The following is a 24,289-nucleotide window of genomic DNA, read 5'->3' as shown; positions in this document are numbered from 1 at the left end:
TCTTGCTGACAAATACTTGTTCAAATGATGAAAAGAGTACTTATGGTTATTGTGGTAAACTTTTGAATGTATTATCTAATGGACGAAACGATTAATATATCCAACCACGTGCTTGATTGCACTTTTGTTTTAATAGATTCACACTGCCCTTTACTTGTTTTAGTCTTCACTGAAGTTAAACCTGAACTTATTGAGTCATCTGCAGGTTTGCAATTTAAAACAAAGAAAAAGCACGTGTTGCTATTACGCAGACGACACAAACACAATCTGATGATATAAAAAAACAAAGAAGATGTTGTATGATTGCCAATGAGACAAATCTCCACAGGAGACCAAAATGACACATAAATTAGCAACTATAGATCACCGTACGGCCTTCAACAATGATGAATTAATTATCAGATTTCCATCCTATTTATATTGCAAAATTTGAAGAAATTTAAACTCGCCGCGCTGACTCCACAAACATTTTCATATTGTGAATCGCACTTTATATTTATCAACATGCAGAGAACCTGATAATTTGCACATCTTCTATCGTAAATATTAAAAGCTGTTCCTACTGTGACTAAGCTTAATGTGAGTCAATTGAAAAGATTTGAAATGATTTTTTCTTCAAATTAATTGAATTCATCAATAACAGAATTTACAAGAGAACTTTAAAAGAGACATTATCGGATATAGTTTTTCGTTTTTCTGCATTTACGTAAAGGCCGTTCATCTTTTCTGTTGCGTTAAAATCAGTCTATGTAAATACCTACGCATCGTCGCGTCGATAATAAGAAATTGAATGCAATTTTAACATCTCAACAGAACTGAAACATTTTTGATTAGCATATGAAAGTAATCCTACGTTTGCCTCTATTACACAGAACACGCAAGGGAAATGAAATGTAAAAACATGAAAAGATGAAGTTGGTGCATTTGAAATTTTAATGAATAGATAAACACCGTTTTATTAGCCAGACAAACAATTTCATAAAAACGCAGATAATTTATTTTATTAAAATGTCACGATCCATTACGGTTTCTATATGCTAATAACCATAAGAACCTAATATTTAGGAAAAAGATGTCTACCACAAACTACTACACTTTAATTAACAGATTCATCTTATACAGACATACAAAGACAAACATTTGAAATCTGATACTATTCAGATAAGAGGTGAGCAGTTTGTCTTCGGTATTGTACTACTTAAAACTATTTTTAGAAATGTTTTCAATACCTTTGGTTGTTGTTTTTGTAACAGTTTGTTATTGTTATGGGAAGTACGAAAGAAAGCGATTTTTAAGACAGAATGTATCTAAACAATACAACCCTGAACTGCTTCCGATTCTCAACTCTCAACATCCATTACAGGTCAATGCCAAACTATACGTGATGGCGCTACAAGGGCTTGACGATAAATCACAAGTTTTGACGGCTTCAGTTTTCTGGTACTTTACATGGAAAGATGAAATATTCAGATGGGACCATAACATCGACTATAAGAACATATCAAGACTGACAGTTAAAGTCAGCGATGTATGGGTTCCCGAAGTATATATTGTAAATGATGTAAGGGACATGCCCATTACTGGAGTTAATAGAGAGTATGTGATTGTCAGATCAAACGGTAAAATGACATGGTTTCCAGCAAAAGAATTGCAGACTTCGTGTGCAGTCGATGTTTCAAAATATCCTCTTGATACACAGGAATGTATCATCAAAATGGAGGCCTGGTATCACGATAACACGAGCTTTGTTCTTAACACAATTGGATCAGGAATAGATATGTCGGAAGTCCATTTTATTCAAAATGGAGAATGGGACATTCTTAATTTATCAGCCAATTCATTCCAGTACCAGGATTATGCAGACAATTCGTTTGCTTATTCATGTATACATTATACTTTAATTTTGAAAAGACGATCTTCTTACCATTTAATTACAACAACATTTCCATTTGTAATTTTGATGGCAATTAATTTGTTGGTTGTCGTCATTCCAACAGAATGTGGCGAAAAACTTGGATTCTGTATGTCACAGTTTTTGACAATGACTGTGTTTCTTACCTTGATAGGTCAAAACATGCCTTCCTCGTCACTGACGATATCGTACCTCACATTTCTAATCAGTTTGCAGATTTTGGTAAGCGGAATTACAATTTTAATAGTTGCAAAAAGTATTTATTTACAAACCAGAAGTATAGAAGATAAACCTTCATGTATAGTAAGAATCATTTTCAGTCCAATGATATATTTCCAGCAGAATTATCTAAAGAAGAGTTTCACACCAGCTCAGGATTCCAGACCCGAAGGTTTAATCACGTGGCTTGACATTGACAGGAAACTTAACTGTGGTTTGAATATTTTACTTTTACTAAATGTGATCGCTACTGTTTCCGTATTTGTATTTGTGATTTATTAAACACGAAAATGGACAGATAAGATAAATCGAACATTCGTTTTCTGTATGGCATTACACAAATTATCATTTAAAACGTAAGCAGATCCTTTGTATCAACATTTGTGTTTACAATTAGCTGATATTTTCATGGTACAAATTGATACACACAAACTAGTTAAACGAATCTATCCTTCTATGTCATTATCGGAGCATGTTTTTTTTTAACACACATTGATGCCACTTACACTACTTATTTTCCTTAAAATAACAAGATTTAAATTTTATTATTGTTATGACATGATTATCAATAATGTGGTCATTTTTATAAATTTCCTGTTTACAAAACTTCGTCACTGATTAGTCTTGTGTAGACGAAACGTGCGTCTTGTGTACTAAATTATAATCCTGGTACCTTTGATAAGTATTTACATTATTAGGTCACTGCTACTGGGCCACTGCTGGTAGACGTTTCGTCCCCGAGGGTATCACCAGCCCAGTAGTCAACATTTCGGTGTTGACATGAATATCAATAATGTGGTCATTTTTATAAATTTCCTGTTTACAAAACTTTAATTTTTTCGAAAAACTAAGGATTTTCTTATCCAAGGCATAGATTACCTTAGCTGTATTTGGCAAAACTTTTTGGAATTTTGGATCCTCAATGCTCTTCAATTTTGTACTTGTTTGGCTTTATAAATATTTAGATATGGGTGTCACTGATGAGTCTTATGTAGACGAAACGCGCGTCTGGCGTACTAAATTATAATCCTGGTATCTTTGATAACTATATATTATATTTAGATACATGTGTTATAAGAGAAACCAAGACGTTTATTGTAATAGAGTACTTGACTCTCAAAAGCTCTCTTCGTATGTTAGTAGAAAATTTATTTCCCAAGATGATCATAATTATTATAGTTATAAGCATTTGGGTTCTTTGAGGAGATTTGTTCATGTGTTAACTTGGAAAAGTCAATTAAAAAATGATTAGTGTAAATTGATGACTTTTATAACTCCTTATTACAATACAATGAACGAAAACAAATTCTAAGACATTTTAGTTGTCCTGACGTTCACAAATGGGTCAATATCCCTAAAGCGCCTGTAATTAATGAACCCAAAAGTTGTGCGTGAGCAAAAAATCTCTGTGTGGTGATATTGGACATGTTTCTATTTTTAATAAGTGACTGAGGTTAACCGTTTGTGTTGATTTGAAAAGAAGAGGACCATAGAATAAATGTGTTAGAACTATGGAGCTATTAAATGTATTCAAAGTATTACATTTTCAAAGAATTTGTTGTGCGAAAGAAAGGATTTTTTAACATGTAGAGCTGCATCACGAATAGATTTCGGGGTCTGCTAATTTACGGGAAAATGAATCTCACTTCGTACCCCGAAAATTTAACTACATATGTGAAAATTTCTTAGCTTCGAAATGAGCCATACTACATATCCAAGTTAACGATATGGACTGAACTACAGAAGAAAACGTTACTATTGTCGCCTATGGGAAATGAAGTACAGATATTGACCAAAATGAAATATGACGTTGCAGTCAGTATTGAAATTAATATTACGGTATTGATACGTAGGCCTACATTCTTCTCTATATTGTCTGTTTTGTTGAAATGTACGAGTACCTGGCAACGTCTACTTGTATTGTTGTCTATCTGTTGAGTTAAGCCTTTTTCAACTGAGTTTAATTATTCGTTCTTATGTTGAACTGTTATACCACTGTCCAGGTTAAGGGAAGGGTTAGGATCCTCTAACATGTTTATCCCCACCACATTCTGTATGTATATGCCTGTCCCGAGTCCGTAATTCAGAGGTTTTCCTTCTTTAATGTGTTATATATTTGTTTTTTGTTCTTTTCGGCCTTTTCTAGTTGACTTTTGGGTATGTGCTTTGCTCATTGTTGAAGGCCATACGGTCTTGTATGTGTGTAGGTTCATATCTTTCGGAGTTTAATTTAAAGTCCATTTTTACTAAAATAGTACAAATTTTAGATTAGGGGCCAGCTGCAGTCAACCTTTGGGTTCGGATTTGTCTCGCTGTATTGAAAACACATTGGTTGCATTCGGCTCTCTTTTGCTCGTTGTCAGGTTGTTTTTTCTTTCTTGAATCTTTGATAAGCTCCCCTTTTCAACATTTAGATCAATAAATGTTTCAATGTTACTACTGCAGTTACTTGTATGACGTCTTCAGACGTCAAAGTAACAAACCTCCTTTCTAGCTCAAAATATTTTAAAGGACTTACTTATGGGGTGGCAAAATATTAAGAGTAGAAAATATTGGAGATATTATTTAGGTTAGAAGGAATAAAGAAGTTAGGCACCCGATTCAGTGATATACCAAACAAACTACAATAATGATTTTCAAACTTTATTTTTGGTTAACAAAATTCATAAAAATAAAATGAGATCATGTGAAAACCGAAAGTGAAACAATTGCAAACATCATTATCTAATTATTACTTATTAATTAAAGAGCGTAAAACAATATGGATACAAGGATTTGATAAGAACAATATGCTTGTTCAGTACACACTTGTTACAACTGGAAGATGAATTATTAAATGAGTAAAATCTTCCAGATAAAGATATCATATTTACATATAATAACATGCATATACATGTAGTACTTTATCTGTATTCTAAAATCATGATTGATTAATTGCTGACTTTATGGTTATAATTTGGAAGAACCACGTTGAGATACATATGTCTGGATCTATGTATGTTTTATGTTTCGGATGGACAGACTGACAAAGTGCGACGGCGTTTAAAAGACAAAAACCAAACTTCAATAGTTCTTGGTCGATTGTGGTAGCCAAGCTATATGTTAGTCTATACAATAAATGATATTTTAGATATATGACATGTTTACCATCTGTAGATCATGATTATCATTGTTCTGTATATAAGAAAAAAATAAAATCACATTCGGAAAGTCCATAATCACATGGCCAAGTCATATAACAATACACATAAAAAACAAATGGACAAGAACTGTCATATTCCTGACTTGGTACAGGCATTTTCAAATGTAAAAATACATATTTTAATCAAATAATATTGTCATAATTTTCCAATGTTTTCATAATTCTCGAATATTTACACAAACTAGAAGTCCTCCTCAGTCAATTCCTCTTCATCCTATAAAATCATAAAAAATATCTTGATTTATAATATTCACGATAATTTTATGGGAAATATTTTTTTAAGCTAAAATATATGAAAGAGGCAAACGATACCATAGGGTTATACAAACCCAATGTCGGAAATAATAAATAATAATTGCCAAATGACGAAAAAAACAGAAACTAGAAATTGAAAATTAAATTATATCTATCAGGTAAATATAGATATTAATCAATTAATCATATCTAGTTTTTGAATGTTTGACCTAGTACCATATTCAACAACAGAAGACACATTCGTTGATTCATATATGTGTTATTATAGTTGTGAATCTCGTACTCAAGTCATAGCCCAATATATATGGATAAATACTTATTTACTTTTTATCTTAATATTGCATGCTGAACAAGTATCCCACGATTTGTATACTTCAGATTAATTTTAAAAACATATATGTCAAATGCATGCTCTGTATGTTGACCGAAACTAGTCTCAGCCGTAATCTATGCCTGGGATAAGAAAGTCCTTAGTTTTTCGACGATAAATTCAAAGTTTTGTAAACAGGAAATTTATAAAAATGTAAGTAAGATGTCAATTTAAGTAAGACGTCCATTTTCACTCAACTAGTACATATTTTATTGTAGTTTTCTCTATTGCTCAAGCATGAATAATCACCAAAAAAATGCTTTCTAACAAGAATACAATATGAAAATTGATTTTAAAAATGCGGCCAAAAGTCAAACTTTGCTCACACCGAGAAATTTCAACAGTTAGAAAATCATTTGAAATATAATAATTGTTATGATTTACACAATGTTACCTTTTCCGATATAAAGATTCGAATTCGATATTAAGTAAAGCACAAAAGCGATGGTCATCATCTTTCTTGTACTATAAGTTTAATTTATGAATTGGTATTCTTTGATACTGTTGTATGTGATGGTAAAAATTTATTTAAAACAAATACTTTTAAAGCTTTGTGATGTTTGATCATTTAAATCCCTACTGGAAGGCCTCTGAGTGAGCATAAAATCATACCCGATGACAAACAAGTTATAGGTGAACCTTTCATTAGTATTACCGATAAACGTTTACGTCCCACGAGAGTCCCCACGAGAGTCCCCACGACACTGTAATGCACTTGATTCAAAAAGCAAAGGTGAAATAAATAAAGGACAAATAACAGTGTACTAAATGGAACAAAATACAAAGAAATAATAATTAAACTTATTGAACCTCATAGAAAAAATACTCACCAAAAATAATGATCCTAGAGTTACTTTGGACATTTTCAAAACTGCAGTTAGGGAGGTCACTGCATACGGCAAACAAAAGGCTGCTGAAAGTAAAAATGAAATCACACATTTAGAAAATAAGTTAAAATTTTAATATGACAAATCAAATAATTCAGAACATCTTGAAGTAGAAATAAATAACGTACATAACAGTTGCCAAAATTAATATACAAAGGACACTAGAGGTGCACAGATCCCGAGTCAGAGGGGCAGAAAAAGGGGGAAAATACCAAATATGTTTTGGGTCTTGAAAAATCAACACAAACTAAGAAAAATATTTCTGCCCTTAAAAATGACAATTAGTAGTGTTGTCAAATCGTACACTTTTACCTTACTCGTTAGTCGGACAATCGTTTGACCGATTGAAAGGTTGTGTGTGTCGGACTTATCTACAGTACCCGACAAGAAGATGTGGTATAAATGTCAATATGACAACCTTCCATCCAATTCATATAGTAAGGTTTTTATAATACGTTGAATTGAAGATTGTTCTTTGGTATTATATGGCTTGTCTCTGAGGTTTTTGACTTTTGATAACCAAACACACCTTATCAACTGTGGCGTTTGTACTAGCTACAGATTGAAAAATAAAGAAAAACAACGCCTTGATCTCGTAGAATTGAATGTCTGAAACCGATGATTCTTTTATTTTCTCTTGTTGTCTACGAAAATGATGTGAGGAGTTTCAATTTCGAAATTATTAAGCATGTTGCTCGTACTATCAAGTATACATTAATTACATTCACATTTGTTAGCATTTCACAATTTTTAGTTAGCATTTCTTTTAAAGTACGACAGAGCCTTGCACGACGGAGGTTGCAAATTTAGATGTAGGTCTAAACAATATTAGATTAAAGATGAAATATTAAAAAAAATCGTAAACTGTAATTGTATTTCTGATTTCCAGTAACTGTTTGTTAAAAAAACATGTAAACTAATTATGTTTCCTTAAGATCTTGCCCCGAGTTGATAGACAAGTTCTATATAATTTTATGATTTTTGGATTTACAATAGCAATCAACATACTGAACAATTTATCTGTCAAATTAACTACCACGACGACATTTTTCAAATAAAACATAACTATTTAATGATTGCCATACAAATTCATATCAAATCTATTAAAATTGAAAAAAAGCCCCGTTAACCGTTGACAACACTAAAAATTAGTAAAAAAATCTTCATAAAAGTATGTAAAAGCTTTTTCGTAAATGAGAATAGTGTCAATGTTGTACCCTTACAAAAATCATTTTTCGAAAGCTTTCCTAAACTTTGATTGAAGAAAAGATATTAATTGAAGAAACATGCGCCAGGGACAACATATATGATAGGGGAAATCAACACTTATTTTGGAACTAAATATAAAAATATACCTGTCAATCATTGGTGTTACTGTCAATGGTGGGACCACGTGCACTTTATAAATTAACACCGTACATTGACCAATTTTGTAACACCACTGACTTTATTATGACAATCAGCATTTTTTGTGTTTCCTTCATGTTTAACAAGCGAAACATCATATTATTTATGATGAATAATTTTATTTAACAATGTTTTAACCATATAATGTATGCTGGTAACACCAATGACACTATTTAGTGACACTATTGACATTGTTAGTTAATGATGCTATGTTTTATGATTTGGGATTTTTTAGCCTAAGAATTATTTATTTTTTTATTTTTCTTAAGCTAAGGGTTCTTTGTTTTGTGTTCAGGACTTAACAAAAGTAAAATTTGAAATATGTTGTCAATGGTGATACTTTTGTGTCATTGGAGTTACTGAAGGTCTAGTGGTGTTACTATATATAAATGCAGTAATGTTTATCTTTCATCAACATGTGAAAGTGTTCTTAGGTCGTATACGAAGGATTATATTATGTAATCATTCAGTCTTACACATTTTACATGTATTCATTTAAAAAGTATTTTCTAATACCGTATTAACAACGACCATAAACAGGACAGCCAAGTTTTTTACAACAATTTATTCTGAAATTTATGTTTGAATTGAATGAATACCTATAAAAATAATGTCAATAAGTAGAACAACAAATGTTTGGTATTTAACAATAGAATGCATGTTTTAAACTGGTAACATCATTGACATTACTAGGTCAAAGGATAAGCTCAATTGTAAAAATTGAAGGAACTCTTCATATTTCCCATTTAATTGCATATTTCTGAATATAATTGCTACCTTATGTAAGAGTAGGAAGACATATTTAAATCTTTATAACAATGATATCATTTTCCCAAAATTTTCCCTTCACGATGCAATATGAACTACGGATGTTGTTTTATCTATATTTGTTGATGTAAAATTCTTAACTTATTCTTAATTATAGAATGAATCTCCATAAAATGCATAGTTCTATTTCCTTGTCGGGTTTAGTTTTAACTTTTGGTCCTTTTCGATTTAATTAGCTGTTAGTCGTTTAAATTAGGTAAACATTTTTACCTCCAGTGTCTCAAAAGAGACATTATTTGTCTAAATAAACTCATCACAGATGCTTGAATATATTTTTGTATTTACGCCTGACGCGAGTCTACAAAAGATCCATCAGTGACGCTCGAATTCAAAAAACCTTAAAAAGGGCAAGTAAAAATACCAAGTTGGAGAGTATTGATGCGCATCTGGTGCAGCAAAATTGATGCCAATAATCTTTTTTTACAAAGAAAAAGAAAAGGAATAGGCTTAGTCCCTGTTGTTGGACTAACACTTTTTTTTAAAAATAAAATTGAGCTTGACAATTTAAGTCTTTTTTCTTATTTGTTCATTCGTTCCAGCTTGGACCGACTAATGCAAACTTTGAACGTCTTCCTTGTTAATAAACTTTGATATACATTCAAATTCATATGTCGTTTTTCAGTTACCTTTTGTTTTTATGACCTCATAACAAATGGTCTGCAAGATTTCTTGTTCAATATTTGTAACTTTCTTTACTCTTTGGGCACTGCAACAGGAAAATAGACCACTCTTCTTGAAAGGTATTGTTTGTTTAACCTCTTTTTCAAGTGATATTTGGACTTCTCCAGTAAATGGTTTGTTGGAGTCATCTAAGCAGATATTGAACAGCCGGAAATTATCTCTGTTGTTTTGGTAAGTTAAAGTAAAACTCTCTTCTCTTGATACTTCCACGAGGTTTCCAAATAAGGTAAACTGAGAACAAAAAATGCACAAACGTGAGAGATATAAGGCTGTGATTTTTGTGAAAATACAATGATTTGTAGAGTAATAATAGAAGATTTGGTATATTAAATTGTGTAATTTAAAGCGTAACACTTACTGTTTAAATGACTTAGGTATAAACCCAGCTATGTTCAGTCAATACAAAAAAAAATACCAGAAGCAACAAATGTATACCTGGTGTATTCAAATAATCGTTAAATATGATAATAGGAGACTATATTAAGCTTTAGTTATTGGTCATTGTATGCTTATTTGTAAGCATTTAAGTGCTGAAACGTGAATCTAATATATGTTGTCAATAGTGTCATTTGCAAAGCATATTGGTGGTAAGCCTCTGTTGTATTGTCATCGTCACATCCCTATTCATAATGTAAAAATGATTGAGGTTTCTTTGAGTATTCCTGGAATTGTCCGGATATCGTATAAATAAAGGCAACATTAGTATACCGCTTTTCGAAATTCATAAAACGATCAAGAAAGAACAAATCCGGGTTACAATCTAAAACTGAGGGAAACACATCAAATATAAGAGGAGAACAACGACACAACAGAAACACAACACTAAAATGTAACACAAACAGAAATGAACTATAATATAACAATGGCATTTTTCCTGACTAGGTACAGGACATTTTAAGAAAATAAATTGTGGGTCGAACCTGGTTTTGTGGTAAGCCAAACCTCCCGCTTTTATGGAAATGTTAAATATATTAACATTAACCTGACAACATTAAATGACAGGACTTCAATACAAATAAATGAGAGAACATATAGGACAGACAAACACACGAATAATAGCTATTAAAATGTACCAGGTTTATATTCTAACACGCTAGATGCGTGTTTCGTTCACACAAGACTAACCAGTGACGCTCAAGTGACCAAGACGTCCGAAAGTATCCAAGATATCTATTTGGATATTTAAATGTCCTAATTTGTCATGAATTTAACTATTGCAGCTTTGATTCAACAACTAGCTTGGAGAGTTTCTATTTATAAGCTTCTGAATTCAATTGAAAATTTACCATGAAACTTTGCCCATTTTTGACACAAAATTCTTTGCTTCTCTTCAATGATTTTTCATTATAGCCTTGTCTCGCCCAGTATTTTATTCTACCCTCAGATTTCCGTACAGCAGTTCCTTCTATCACCAAGAGTTGGCTGTCAGCATTTACCCATTTTGTTAGGAAGATAAACTCAATCTTTCTTTGTCGGTTTATAGATCTCTCTACAGCATCGACAACCCCCGGTAAGTCAGTTTTCACTTTTTCTTTTGATGATCCAGCATAGCTACAAAAACGAATACATAAACAAATATATAGAATTTAACCTGCATAAAGACTTTTTTTATGCAATCTTAAAACGGAAAACTGACACTCCCTGTGACAATCTAATATTTGAAATGTTTAGCTAGCTATACAATCAGATTTTATCCATCATTTTCTACTTAAGAAAATACCTATACGTTCAGGTATTTCACATTCAATCTTTTGTGGTAATTTCCTTATACAGCACAACAATGTCGGCATTAATTTCAAAAACAGTAATTATGAAAGGATAATATGTCGATACCCTCAAAGTAAAAGATGTTTTTAAAAATTACTTAGCATTATCCTCTTGGGGGTATGCCTTCCGTTTATCAACTCTTTATATCTATCTTAGACGTCGTCCTAATTATTGAAGCTACGAAACGATATTCCAAACTTAAACAATAACGTAAAGAATTTTTTTTTAAGCAGAAATATTATGTTGGTATAAGCAATTCCTTTCTTTCGAAAATGAATATAAGATCAACCTGTCTGTATCAAGAAAACTAAACACTACAGATGTAAAATATGTAAAACATTTCATCTTTTTTTGTAAAAAAAAAAATACGTAATCCAAAATATCATACATAGAAAAATGACGTATTCTAAAAGTTGCGGATTTGCCAGATTCGTCCATTTCTGCCTCCATGACTTCCCAATCGTCAACTGAACAAGGCGCATCGCTAGAGGTTGCCAGTATTACAACAGCATCATCCTCAGACAACTTATGATGGATTGGGATTTTAATACCAATTTCTTGGTTTGGTTGTTGACCATCAGTCATAGATATGTTGACTATGTTTGTTGTCAACATATCTCCAGATTCATCTTCCTTTTCTTCTTCGTTCACATCTTTGGTATCAACAATCTAAAAATAATATTTGTCTTGTTTGGTAAAAAGTTGGAATAATGATTATCTTATAAGCAAACATAGGACTATTCATTGAATTCACAAAAAAATATTGCTATTTTATTATATTATAACAAGAATGTGTCCCAAGTAAACGGATGCCCCATCCGCACTATCATTTTCTATGTTTGGTGGACCGTGAAAATGGGGTAAAAACTGTAATCCGGCATTAAAATTATAAAGTTTATATTATAGGGAACATGTGTATTAAGTGTCAAGTTTATTGGACTTCAACTTCATCAAAAACTACCTTGACCAAAAACTTTAACCTAACCTTGACCAACAACTTTAACCTGACCTTCACCAAAAACTTTAACCTGGAGCGGGACAGACGGACGCACAGACCACAAAACATAATGCCCATAAATCGGGCTTAAAACTAAGGTTATATATATATTGTTGGTTAGAACTTACGTTTCGACTTCAAATTTTATTCAGATTTGAACATTTATAAAATTTGTTTTTTAAATAGTTAAAAGTAATTTATAGAACCGCTTTCAAAAAATGTTCATCACTTTTAAATATAACTGAAACATTTGAAATACCTTTCCGATTATTTAGTGTACTTAAAAAAATTGCTTATGTTTCGACATTTGGGGACTAACACATAAGAGAACTATTTCAGCTTCAGTACGAATTACTTAGTTAATACGAAGTATGTAGTGGAATACATAATATAATTGCGCGGTACAATTACTAGCAATTGATAAAAATGGCAGCCTACCTGTAAAAACATCTGTCCTTCTGATTCAAATGAACCTTTAGGAATACTTATTTCAGCTTCAGGTTCTCCTTTTGGCTTCAGTGTTACAGCTTTAGAACCGATGCTAAATTTTTCCGGCTCTATTAGTTTTCCAAAGTAGAATACTACTGATGTTTTCTTAACACTAATAGTAACATGAACCGCAGAATACTGAAAAAAGAAGGACAACATGAAAAATGTGGTAAAAATTAATCTTGGCTGATTTTGGCAAACCTTTCAAAATATTTGTCTCTGAATGCTTTTAAACTTGGTATTTTATTTTGCCCTTTGCCTTTGGTTTTTATAAAACGCCACTGTAGAGTCTTCAGTAGACAAAACGCGCTTACAAAATTAAAAGCCTTGTATTTTCGATACCACTGCTGATGAAAACAGTGATTCACTAGGCCTGTTGCTAGCACTTCTGTGTTGACATGAATAATCGTTGAAATTGTAATATTGATAAATCACTAGTAGATGTGTAATTGGAGAGTTTTTTTTGTAGACGAAACGGGCGTCCTGTGAACGAAATTCACAAGCCTAGTACATGTATCTATGATAAAAAAAGAAGATGTGGCGTTATAAAAAATGAGACAACATTCACAAGAGACCAAATGACAGAGAAATTAACATCTATATATCATCGTATGGCCTTCAACAATGAGCAAAACCCATACCATATAGTCAGTTATTAAAAGCACCAAAATGACAAAAATGAAACAATTCAAACAAGAAAACTAAAGGCCTAATTTGTGTACTAAAAACGGAACGAAAATCAAATATGTAACACAGCAACAACCTTTGAAGTACTTGCGCTAGACTAGGGACAGAAGTGAGAGGGCGCTAACCGACTTTTTTTACAACCGCTTAGTCGATGTCATTGTCGGTGAAACCCAGTAATAAGCACCTCTATGTGACATGAATTATTATTGATATTATCTCATTAAAAAGTTGAGGAATTGTTCTAAATTCTAAGCATTTCAATTCAAAGGAATAAATCGCCTTCGCTTGGCAAAGTCTTTCTTATTTTTTTGCCTTGAATGATCGTCAACGTCGGTCTTATTTGACTTTTTAACTTTTTTAATCCGTGCGTCACTGGTGAGTCTGTTGTAGATTAAACGCGCGTCTGGCATTCGCAATTATAAGCCTAGAATCTGAATGAGTCTTCTTTTCTACTTTTATTAGCTGGTATTAGTCCTCACATAAAACGAAATCAATCAAAAACGGTTGATGGTTATCCCCCTTCTGCTTATTCACCCTTTTTTCACATTTATGTTTGTTTTAATCTGAAATAAAAAAAAAAAGGTAATAAAATATCATAATTTCAGCACGAAAATGTCACGCATTTCTAGTAAGGGATGTTTCTGCGTATCCAAAGGAACCATAGTTTATGAATGTGTTTCTTATCGTCTCGTTCTATCCTCCGCTTTCAGATTACGAGTATACATTTGCACACAGTGGTACCTCTCTGTTTTGTTTTTTGCTTGATGTGTTCATGACTAGCATAGTGTCTACTTCTTTTGTTGTCGTGATCCCCTTTTACTGATGGAAACACTGATTCAAAGTGTCTTTTTATTTTATCGGATTACTCACATGTTTGGATGGGTTCTTATGGTCCGTAAACTTGTCAATACAATTTATTCGTCCAATCTTTTCATTTGTTGACATTATAATGAGATTCTCATTGCTTGCGAGAACAGTTTTCAGACGTACATTAAGTCTCAGGGTCTTCCTCTCATTACACCAAAGTCTGCATTCATAAATATCACTGACAATTTCAGTGTTGTCTTTGTGTTGGTTATTCGTGACATCAGAGTATTCTGACTTCATCTTACCGCAAAACACAAAAAACCCGTCGTCATCCGCGCCATTATTTTCAATTGTTTCTTTGTCCTCAGCTTCATCATTGCCAATAAAATTCACACCTAGATTTTCCAAATATTTGTTTTCTCTGGCTTTGAGATAAAATACTTCAAACTGAATGGATCTGAAATAAAAAGACAATTTGATGTTTCATCTCATAGAGAGTATCAGGAGGCACACATCAACTGTTAAGACTTAAGTAAAGGAAAAACAACAAGAATAATTAAGAATAAAGAAGGCATATGATATTAAACGGAACGTGAAATTAAAGGACCATGCTAAAGGTGTGTCGATCTCTTTAAAAAGTCCTTGATAATGTCTGTCACATAAACATTAAATGGCAGGTCCGGGGAAAACATAAAAGCACAGGTTATTCCTATATAAATGACAATTATCTCTTGAAAACATATTTTTGACAATATTTGCTGGTATCTGAAGTGTGTATCAATTTTATCACAATTTGTGAGAAATAAAATTACTTTTGTGCATATCCAGAACTGCGCCAATGCTGCCTCACCAATATTTCTATAATTTTCTTTTGTTTTTTACTTAGTTCGTTGTCGTCAACCATTGACCATGACTGGAATCAAATAACATTAAAATAATAATCATCATAAATAAAAAAAAAAATCATATTATTTACTGTAGATATAAATGAAGACCGATGTTGTGGAGTGGTGACAAAGTAAGTGTAATTTGACCCTTAGTTGCGTTTGTGCTGATCATGTCCAGTGATTCAAACGAATGCAAGAAGAAAAGTTGAAACATGGAAAGGTGGCAGTAGGAAGATGAAAACGTTACTAAGCTGTTAAACTTATTTCTGATCCATTCGTGATTTTGAACAATAAAATGTGTTTTGACTTAACATGGAAGACCGATTTCGTTGAATGATGCGACCCGCAAAAAAAGTTTTGTATAAGTTTTTAATAAATGAGTGTTATTTGAATCTTTGTTTTCATGTATTAAATATAATATATATATACATTTTTTATAAAATAAAATCGACATTCAATGATGTAATTTTTAGAGACTGACAAATTTTTATACTATCAATGAGGTTCCAAATAATCGAAATCAGGTTGCTTCATAACAATTTTTTGCATATAAAAGTTGAATTCTGTTAACTGCAATTAGTTTCAAATATTTTTTTTGTATATACTGACTCCGATTATTAAATAAAGCAACAAACCCAGTCTTGCAACAAAACTTCAACTCCAAGCATGCACAAAGTCTCTACGACTGTAGTTTGGCCAGCTTTCACTGCAATCTCTAATGCAGTTTCTCCATTCTATAAAGTATAGAGAAAAACAATAAAACACAACTGTAGTGTGTTTTTTGTCTTCTTCTTGTATGATAAAAGAAAACGACACTTTACTGAAATTGTTGAAACAATATACAGATGTACAGTTACATTTACAGATCATTCCTTAGTAAAAAAAAAAGTTGAATCGTAATTTCCTACCGATATGAACATCTATTTAGTATGTCTTTGTTATCTAAAAGGCTTCACGAAATTATGTTGTGTGATTTATAGGAGTTGCAATGACAAACTGCTGCAGTAGTATATTGATGCCAATATATTCAAAGGGGCATAACTCCTAGAAAAAACCAATTTAAATCATAATTTCCCGTCGATATTCACATCTACAAAGTTTCATGGAATTCTGCTGTGTGGTTTCAGAGTAGTTTCAATAGCAAGACCAGGACTGACGAACGGACAGACAGACGGACGGGTCAATGCATTATACCCGACGCAATAAATTGGGAATAATATCATCTTACACTGTTTACAGCACTAATATCTGCGCCAAACGTTATGAGTACTATAACTGCTTCAGCATGGCCCTTCCTCGACGCTTTGTGTAATGGTGTTTCATTCGACTGAAATAAACAGTTTTGGTATACTACACATGTTTCATTGACATTTTGTATTGTTTCAGAAGTTAATGTACAGGTAATTGATTAATTTAACTAACAATATAAATTGCTAACAATAACAATGAAAGTTATGGATTGAATAATTTTATCATCATTTTCAAAAGTAAAAGATTTAATTCAACTGCCTTTTCTTAAACATCAATAAGGTTGGTCCAATATTTACATATGAAAAAGCTCTTTTTTGTCATTCAGTACTTACACACGGTTACTTACACAATCTAAGGCGTCAACTAATGCCTCTTTCTCTCTCAGTTGTATAATTAGTTCCACAAAGCCGTTAGAAGCTGCATGGTGCATTGCACTCCATCCAGCCTATAATTAGTCAATGTTTAAAATTAGTTAGTTGACTCATCTGAAAAAAAAATATTTAAAAGAATCAATTAATTAGATGTTTTATGTATAAATTGAGTTTAAACATATATATTTTTCCCATTTCAGTACCTATTGGAACATGTATCGGGTGTTGTCAGAACTAAGGGTGCGTGGATATCAAAATGAGAAAAGATTTAGGTTCACAAGAGAAATTCTATATAGAAGAGGTGATTTACATTGACTAACAATAATGTTTATTTTTTATGATGATAATGTTCTTTTGTCCCTTCTTTTCCCAACTCATTCGTTATGTCTGTATCTGAAGTAAAATACAAGTAATATATGTGTTACTGGTAGATTATAAAGTCAGATATTTAGAAGATGTGGGTTGTACCTGTATAAATCTTATAACATCGTTAGTTGTGCGGTGATGTGGTTCATATAGGGTTCGTTATGTTAGAAACGATATATATGAGCTTATTGGTTTTTCGAATATCCTTACACGACAGTAAATATTTGAATATTGTTTTTGGACCAACCTGCGTATTGGCCTCATATGGTTTTAATTTTTACACATTGTTGATGGAGAGTTGTCTCATTGTCACTCATATCACATTCTCTTATTTCTATTTATGACTTCTGACGTCTTTATATTTGATTTATTTTTACTTTTTGCGTTAACTGATTATTATTTCATTATAACTATTGAGAAAATTGTTTAACTATTAGTTGATATAACTAAAAAAATACTTCAGAAGTAAAATAGTACAAAAAGGAGGTAAACAATTGTTTGCGATTTACGTGTCTTCTATTTACGGTCACGTAATAATCGTTTTTATACCTGGTTCCGACATTTGTGAATCACGGGTTTATAAGTACATTTTAACTGCCATTTACGATTAAAAATAAAAGTGGCCTCGGAGTTCGGCTTTAATGTTAAGGGTCTTTTTGTTCTTGCTAACGAGAAAAAAGCAAGCAATTGATACAAAAAAGCATTTCTAACTTCACCAAAAAAACTAAATATCATTCTCACCTGGTCACAAAAAGATACATCTGCATTTTGACCAATCAGTTTTAATGCTTGTTTTGCATTCCCATTACGTATCACTTGCAACAACTGTATTCCCAGGCGATTCTACAAATAAAAACAATCATGGTAAATTTGTTATACATGTTTATTAAGCACTTCTTTTCTATGTCCGTGTTATCAAATTTGGCGGAATGCACCATAAGAACTTGTTGTTCGCTTTCAATACTAGTAGTTGTTGCTTGGCAAAAATGAAAACCGAACATTTAACTGCGACTGGAAGGTTCAAGACTGCAACTAAGTAAAATAATATGTGATAAATCTGTTTTATTGTTTTGAGTTTTCATGAATCAATTTACAAGAATTCTAACTTGGAGACGTATCATCTTTATATAAGCTGTACAGTCCGTTGTTTTGTCAATCTGTTGAGCCAAGCTTAGGTTGCATTTAAAATGTAAAACGAAAGGGCTATGTCTTGATTCTGAAAATCTTTTATAAGACCAGTTTTATAACATTTTAACATTAAAGAACAATGTTTGCTGCAACGCCAATATGGTACTTTTATTAAGCACATCAAAAATTAGTTCCTTTAATAGACATTATAATACTAACTGAACTGTCTAGAAATAGTTGTCAATTAATTACTTTACAAGCCTTGTCTTTAGCTTTGTTTTGAAAATTACCATACAGTGTCGTTAATCACAAATTATAGGTTTGTTTACCTTGTTGATATGTTGATTTTGATATATTGATTTTTTTTTATGCGCAATGCGTTAGCAGACTGAAGAGATCTGATAATTTTTTTACAAAGATTTTTTGAGAGAAAAACTGTATCTCTCTTTTAATATAATTTATTTTTAAAATGGCATATACATTTCGTATGTTTATATTTTTTGCAGACCTTGAAAAAAGGTTTTGCAAGCATTATTATGTATGAAAGCAAAGAATAATCATATGTACGTAACTATATATATATATATATTTCAAATAAATCTTTTAAGGATGTACTAAGGTGAGGTTTTGTAATTTGTGTCAAATGTTCGGACTCCTTGGTGTTTTTCCATACAATACAATGTAAAATATTTTGCCCCATAACACCCATTTTTTTCATATAAGACTTAATAGCTCATGAAAGGTCATTTACCAAAATTTTAGAAGATTCTTAATTTTCTTTCTTTTGTTTTGAGACCTAATAATATCAATGCAAATATAAGGTAGAAGTCCGAGTCAACCTTTTCCCGCCATATTTTAAATCTCAAATATCTCGAAAAGGAGGTCCATGACCTATCAATATTTTTAGCTTATTTTTATCCTTAATTGATACTCTACCAGCTTATAGTATCAATTTTAACTTCTTAATTTATTTATTTTCACCTAACCTCACCTAAGTACATCCTTAAAACGTTGTGGCTTTTTTACATTATGGTTTCAATTGTAAAAAAGTAGCGATGTCAACTCGATGAAGACTTATTAATCGAGTACTCGTTGGATAACCGAGCAATACTCGAGTACTCGTTCGGACAAACATTTACGAACTGGAAACCAAAAGTATACCCACTTTATGTAATTTGAGTCGTTGTCTTATGGACGTATTTTTAAAAATCAATATTAATACCTAGGACAAGAAAATAGTCCAAGGTATTTTATACCCTAATTAATAACTCATTTACCACATGTACTAATTATATGAACTGACAAAAATCAAATCCAGTAAATAATTAATATCTAAAGAATATTATTTCCCAAACAACAGTTTTTTCGAATCTTTAAAAAACATTTTTAATGATCAACAAAAGGGGGGATAATTATAACTTTGAATGCATTTAAGCATTTTCTGAGGGTCGACACAGGTGGCAACGAACTTGTTCTTATTTTTGTTATAACAATAATTGTATCTTTTTTTCTTGGACGAGGCGATTTCTCAACTTTATTAGGTGAATAACAGTCATGCTGACAAAAAAATATATGCTCTGATGGTACAGAGGTGGAGGAATGACTAAGATTAGCAAAAAAACCTCTATTTAAATGATAGTTAAACGCAAAAGTTAGAATCGTGTTTCACATTTGGTTACATTTGATTAATATTATTACCAAGAAGGTGCTTTGTTTAAGCTCAAGACAACAACAAAATTCTAAGAGGAAACTGATTAATAGACGAGTGTCATTCTGGTATTCGATACTCGGTACAACCGAGCAATACTCGACGTTGACATCCTTATAAATGATAGATCACAAAACACTGAACTCCGACAATGGTTTCAATAACTTTGATATGCATAGAGGTTGCAATCTGTAAATAATGACAATTCAATTTCCCATAGGAACTCCTTTTACGGCTAAAACTGTACAACTTTTACTATGAAGTTTTAAAAAAAAATCTTATCCTAGAATTGAAAGTTCATATGCACCACAATTATTTTCCAAGGTCAAAATATAGGGCTGTGTGGCATAGAGTTTAATATAACACAATCAAAATACCCCTACCTCGACTGAAAGGTTACCACAAATTTCAATGTAAACGATATGCACATTTAAATTAACTGATAAAATTCCCAAGTTATGTCTCTGTGAGATGGAACACAGAGAGCATAATTGGGAACCAGTATGTAAACAAAATTAATTTTCTATGAATATTCAAGTTCTCCTCAAAAGAGGCGTGTTTTGAGAAACAGCTGTATTTACAAAATGCAACCTAGACATCTACAATACCATAATGGACATAAATCAACTGATGTACACTTACAAACTCTTTCGTATCTTTTGGAGTAACAACTATTTTGAGGCCAGTTAGTTCATCCTTAGGACGCACTCGATTTGCTCTAGAGTGGGATTTGGTTCTTCTAGCAGATGGTGCAGTTTTCAGAGTCACGCCTGTAGCGATAACTGTTCAGAATTGAATTAAAGTAATATACTATTAAATTAATAAATACAGTACATAATTTGTCATATATAATTTCATGTATAGCTTTATATGTAGATTTAAATTGACATTTATTTAAAAAAAAGTTATTTTATGTTGCCATTTTGCGCATGTCCCAATTTAGGAGTTTCGGACATTGTTGGTATTGTACGATTTTCAATTCTATATCATTTATATCTTTCGGGGTTTAGTATGACGCTCAATATCACCGAATTAGTCTTTTTTAAGGGGCCAGCTGAAACACGCCTCCGTATGCGGATTTTTTCTCGCAATGTTTAAAACCCATTGGTAGCCTTCGACTGTATTCTGCTCTTTCGTCTGGTTTTTGTCTCTTTGATAAACACCTCATATCTATGCTCAATTTTTATTTGAAGGTATACAAGCAAAATAGAATCTTAAAAACTTACCTTCAGTGCTCATTTCTTTGTACAATTAGAAAGTAGAAGAGTAAACTTAGTATAATTCTGTTTTCTTTGTGGATGTTGATTGACCCTTGGAGATTCTACAAAAATTTAAATGGTTTATGACAAGATTTCTTTCATTTAAGAAAGTATAACTTTACTTTTGGTAACGGAGTATTCATTGAAACAAAGGACACCTTTATCTGCAGAAATAAAAAGAAATACATAAACCTGTCACTATTATATAATTATATTTATTGGTCGGTTATTAAAAATACCAAAACATATTTTTCCAGGAAGCAGTTCGAATTTTAATGCATAGTTATTTCTCTTTTGTTTGAGTGACCTGCAAGGTATATTTACACTTTTATACAATCCGATGTTTAACTCATGTGAATAGTTTGTCTTTACTTTCATTTTATATAATTAAAAACCGTTGTCTGCTTTATGGTCGGGTTTTTGTCGTTTTGACAAATTTCCCATTTCCTTTCACAATTTTATTTCTGTTTTTTTACACAGCTTCAAGCCCTCTGAATAATATTCGTGCAGTTTCTGCTTACCTGAGGCAGTTGAAACATTAGTTTTTTTTTAATAATTTTACATTTATTCATAATTTTAAAATTCATATACTGACAATTCTAATAATTGTATTGTATAAATTTGTCTATACCAAAGTACTGACTATTGACCGGATGATCTGCTTAGGTACTGGTAGATCATAAGGACCAGTGTCGACCCAGTCCCATAAAATGCAAATAACAGATAATAAATGTTATGCTTTTATCTTGAACTACAGGCGACCGTTTCGTTTAGGTTCGACTTATCAGTGATGAATTTCAACGTCGTCTCACCGAATAATCTATCAACTCGCTTACTAAATTCATTTATACATTTATTACTTTCACCATCGTCAATTTAATCTCTCCTTTTGGTAGCATCCTGCTGCAAGATGAAGCGATCATTTCCTAAAAACATCATTCTGGTTAGTTGATACAATTTTCTGTCCAAGGCTATTTGGTTTTCAACAATATGGAAGGTCTTGAAACTTAATTTCTCATAGTTCAGAATCAGACTCCAAATGGCCTAACTGTTAAATAAAGATTGCTAGCTCATACTTTTGTTATCACCAGCAAGTCATTGTCATTAAGTTTTTATCTGTTGTCTGTCTAGGAAAATTGGACTATACAATAAATGTAATCACCAAGTTCAGAGGCAAGTTTGTTAGTATGGATAAAGATGAAATATTTTATGGTCTTCATTTTTGTTCTAAGTTGGCTTATATTAGATACACTAATGTTAACTTATGATCAACTCAAAATTAATCCTTTACATATCATTCGTATTAGGAACATTTCGTGACTCCTAAATACGATCATATAAGGAGTCAGCAATAAAACTGACAAATGCAAGTATGGTATATCAAAGTTGAATCACAAGGTTATGTACATACAAAAAAACATCATATACATGTCATAATACCTTTTCGCTTTATTCCTACATGGTATGCTGTATTGAATATTTGTTTATTAGAATTACCTAAGCTAAAATCTAGTATTCCATGTCTTGTAATTTTACAAGATATTTACAAGGAACACATTTTAATAAATCTTAACCACAGAAAACAGATAAGGAGTCAGCAAGAAATCATATAAGGAGTCAGCAATAAAACTGACAAATGCAAGTATGGTATATCAAAGTTGAATCACAAGGTTATGTACATACAAAAAAACATCATATACATGTCATAATACCTTTTCGCTTTATTCCTACATGGTATGCTGTATTGAATATTTGTTTATTAGAATTACCTAAGCTAAAATCTAGTATTCCATGTCTTGTAATTTTACAAGATATTTACAAGGAACACATTTTAATAAATCTTAACCACAGAAAACAGATTAACAACTGGTTTCGCAAAACTACTCCAACTGAAGCTAATTGCAGGCAAGATATATATTTATATATACAAATGGTCAGTTCATTCTATGTTATATGCTTTTAGTTTTGTTGCCATTGAAACAAGTTTCAAATAAAATTCCAAAACGACTCGAGTCATCTCCACGTCGTGAAATATATCTTTTAAGGTAGTATAGGTGTCTTCCTCCATCTTGGATTGTAAAAATCATAGAACCAAAAGTCCAGATTTTCCATCAAGTTAGCAAAATTTGATGCAGGAATGCAGATAATTTATTTATAAGAACCAATTTATAAGAATATAACTTATAAATATTAATATGTTTGCAAGTGTTAATTATTTTTAGTTTTTTTTTTTTTTTTTAATTGGCAATTTAAGGGGAGGTAACTCTAAAACAGTGCATTTCCTGAAGGATTCTACATGGAATTTTCCTATTTTGTATTTTAGCCGGGAAAAAACGTGCGGTGACCCTATCTTTTCTTTTGATATTCTCAAAGCAGTGTCTGAAAGCTATCTTTTTCTGAAGTATTTAACAATTCTATTATTTTGTTTAGTTTCTAATCACAAAATGGTGTTATTTCCTGTATAATTCATACAAAATGTGTTATCCGGTTAGGTCATGGTGGATTTGTTAGTTACTTTGCAGTAAGCAAGAACCTGTTGCGGAATGTGGTTACTTTGATAGGGATTGTATTCGTTCATTTTGGATATCATTATTGCATAAATGGGTACATACAATTTGGTTGATAAATTCAGTCCAGATACCGGTATTGCTTAAACATATGCAACTGGGTGGATATAACAGCACAATGTGAAAGCGAGTTTTTTTAATCAGATTTGCATTTATAGGTTTTGGCAGCGGAATTACTTGTGACACTATTGTTATAACCAAATAGTTATCAAAGGTACCAGGATTATAATTCAGTACGCCAGAC

At 31.8% G+C, this 24,289-nt stretch overlaps 2 protein-coding genes across 2 annotated transcripts; one reads left to right on the top strand and one right to left on the bottom strand.

Annotated features, from left to right (window-relative positions):
* The first annotated feature begins 1,384 nt into the window (after positions 1–1,384).
* LOC134705961 (neuronal acetylcholine receptor subunit alpha-6-like) lies at positions 1,385–2,413 on the top strand. The gene has a single exon (XM_063564673.1). It carries the CDS (start codon positions 1,385–1,387, stop codon positions 2,411–2,413), a length of 1,029 nt encoding a protein of 342 aa, XP_063420743.1.
* A 2,553-nt stretch (positions 2,414–4,966) lies between these two features.
* Positions 4,967–21,517, bottom strand: LOC134707868 (integrin-linked protein kinase-like). Its single transcript, XM_063567974.1, has 14 exons — positions 21,446–21,517; positions 20,862–21,001; positions 18,125–18,226; positions 16,993–17,091; positions 16,624–16,722; positions 16,031–16,129; positions 15,321–15,421; positions 14,572–14,965; positions 12,964–13,152; positions 11,917–12,197; positions 11,048–11,312; positions 9,707–9,992; positions 6,789–6,871; positions 4,967–5,547 (listed from the first exon to the last, which is right to left on the bottom strand). Exons 1-14 carry the CDS (start codon positions 21,456–21,458, stop codon positions 5,515–5,517), a joined length of 2,184 nt encoding a protein of 727 aa, XP_063424044.1. The 5' UTR covers positions 21,459–21,517; the 3' UTR covers positions 4,967–5,514.
* Between the last annotated feature and the right edge of the window lie 2,772 nt (positions 21,518–24,289).

This window comes from Mytilus trossulus, chromosome 2, assembly GCF_036588685.1.
Source record: "Mytilus trossulus isolate FHL-02 chromosome 2, PNRI_Mtr1.1.1.hap1, whole genome shotgun sequence".
Taxonomy (NCBI): domain Eukaryota; kingdom Metazoa; phylum Mollusca; class Bivalvia; order Mytilida; family Mytilidae; genus Mytilus; species Mytilus trossulus.
This window is presented reverse-complemented; position numbering and strand designations above follow the sequence as displayed.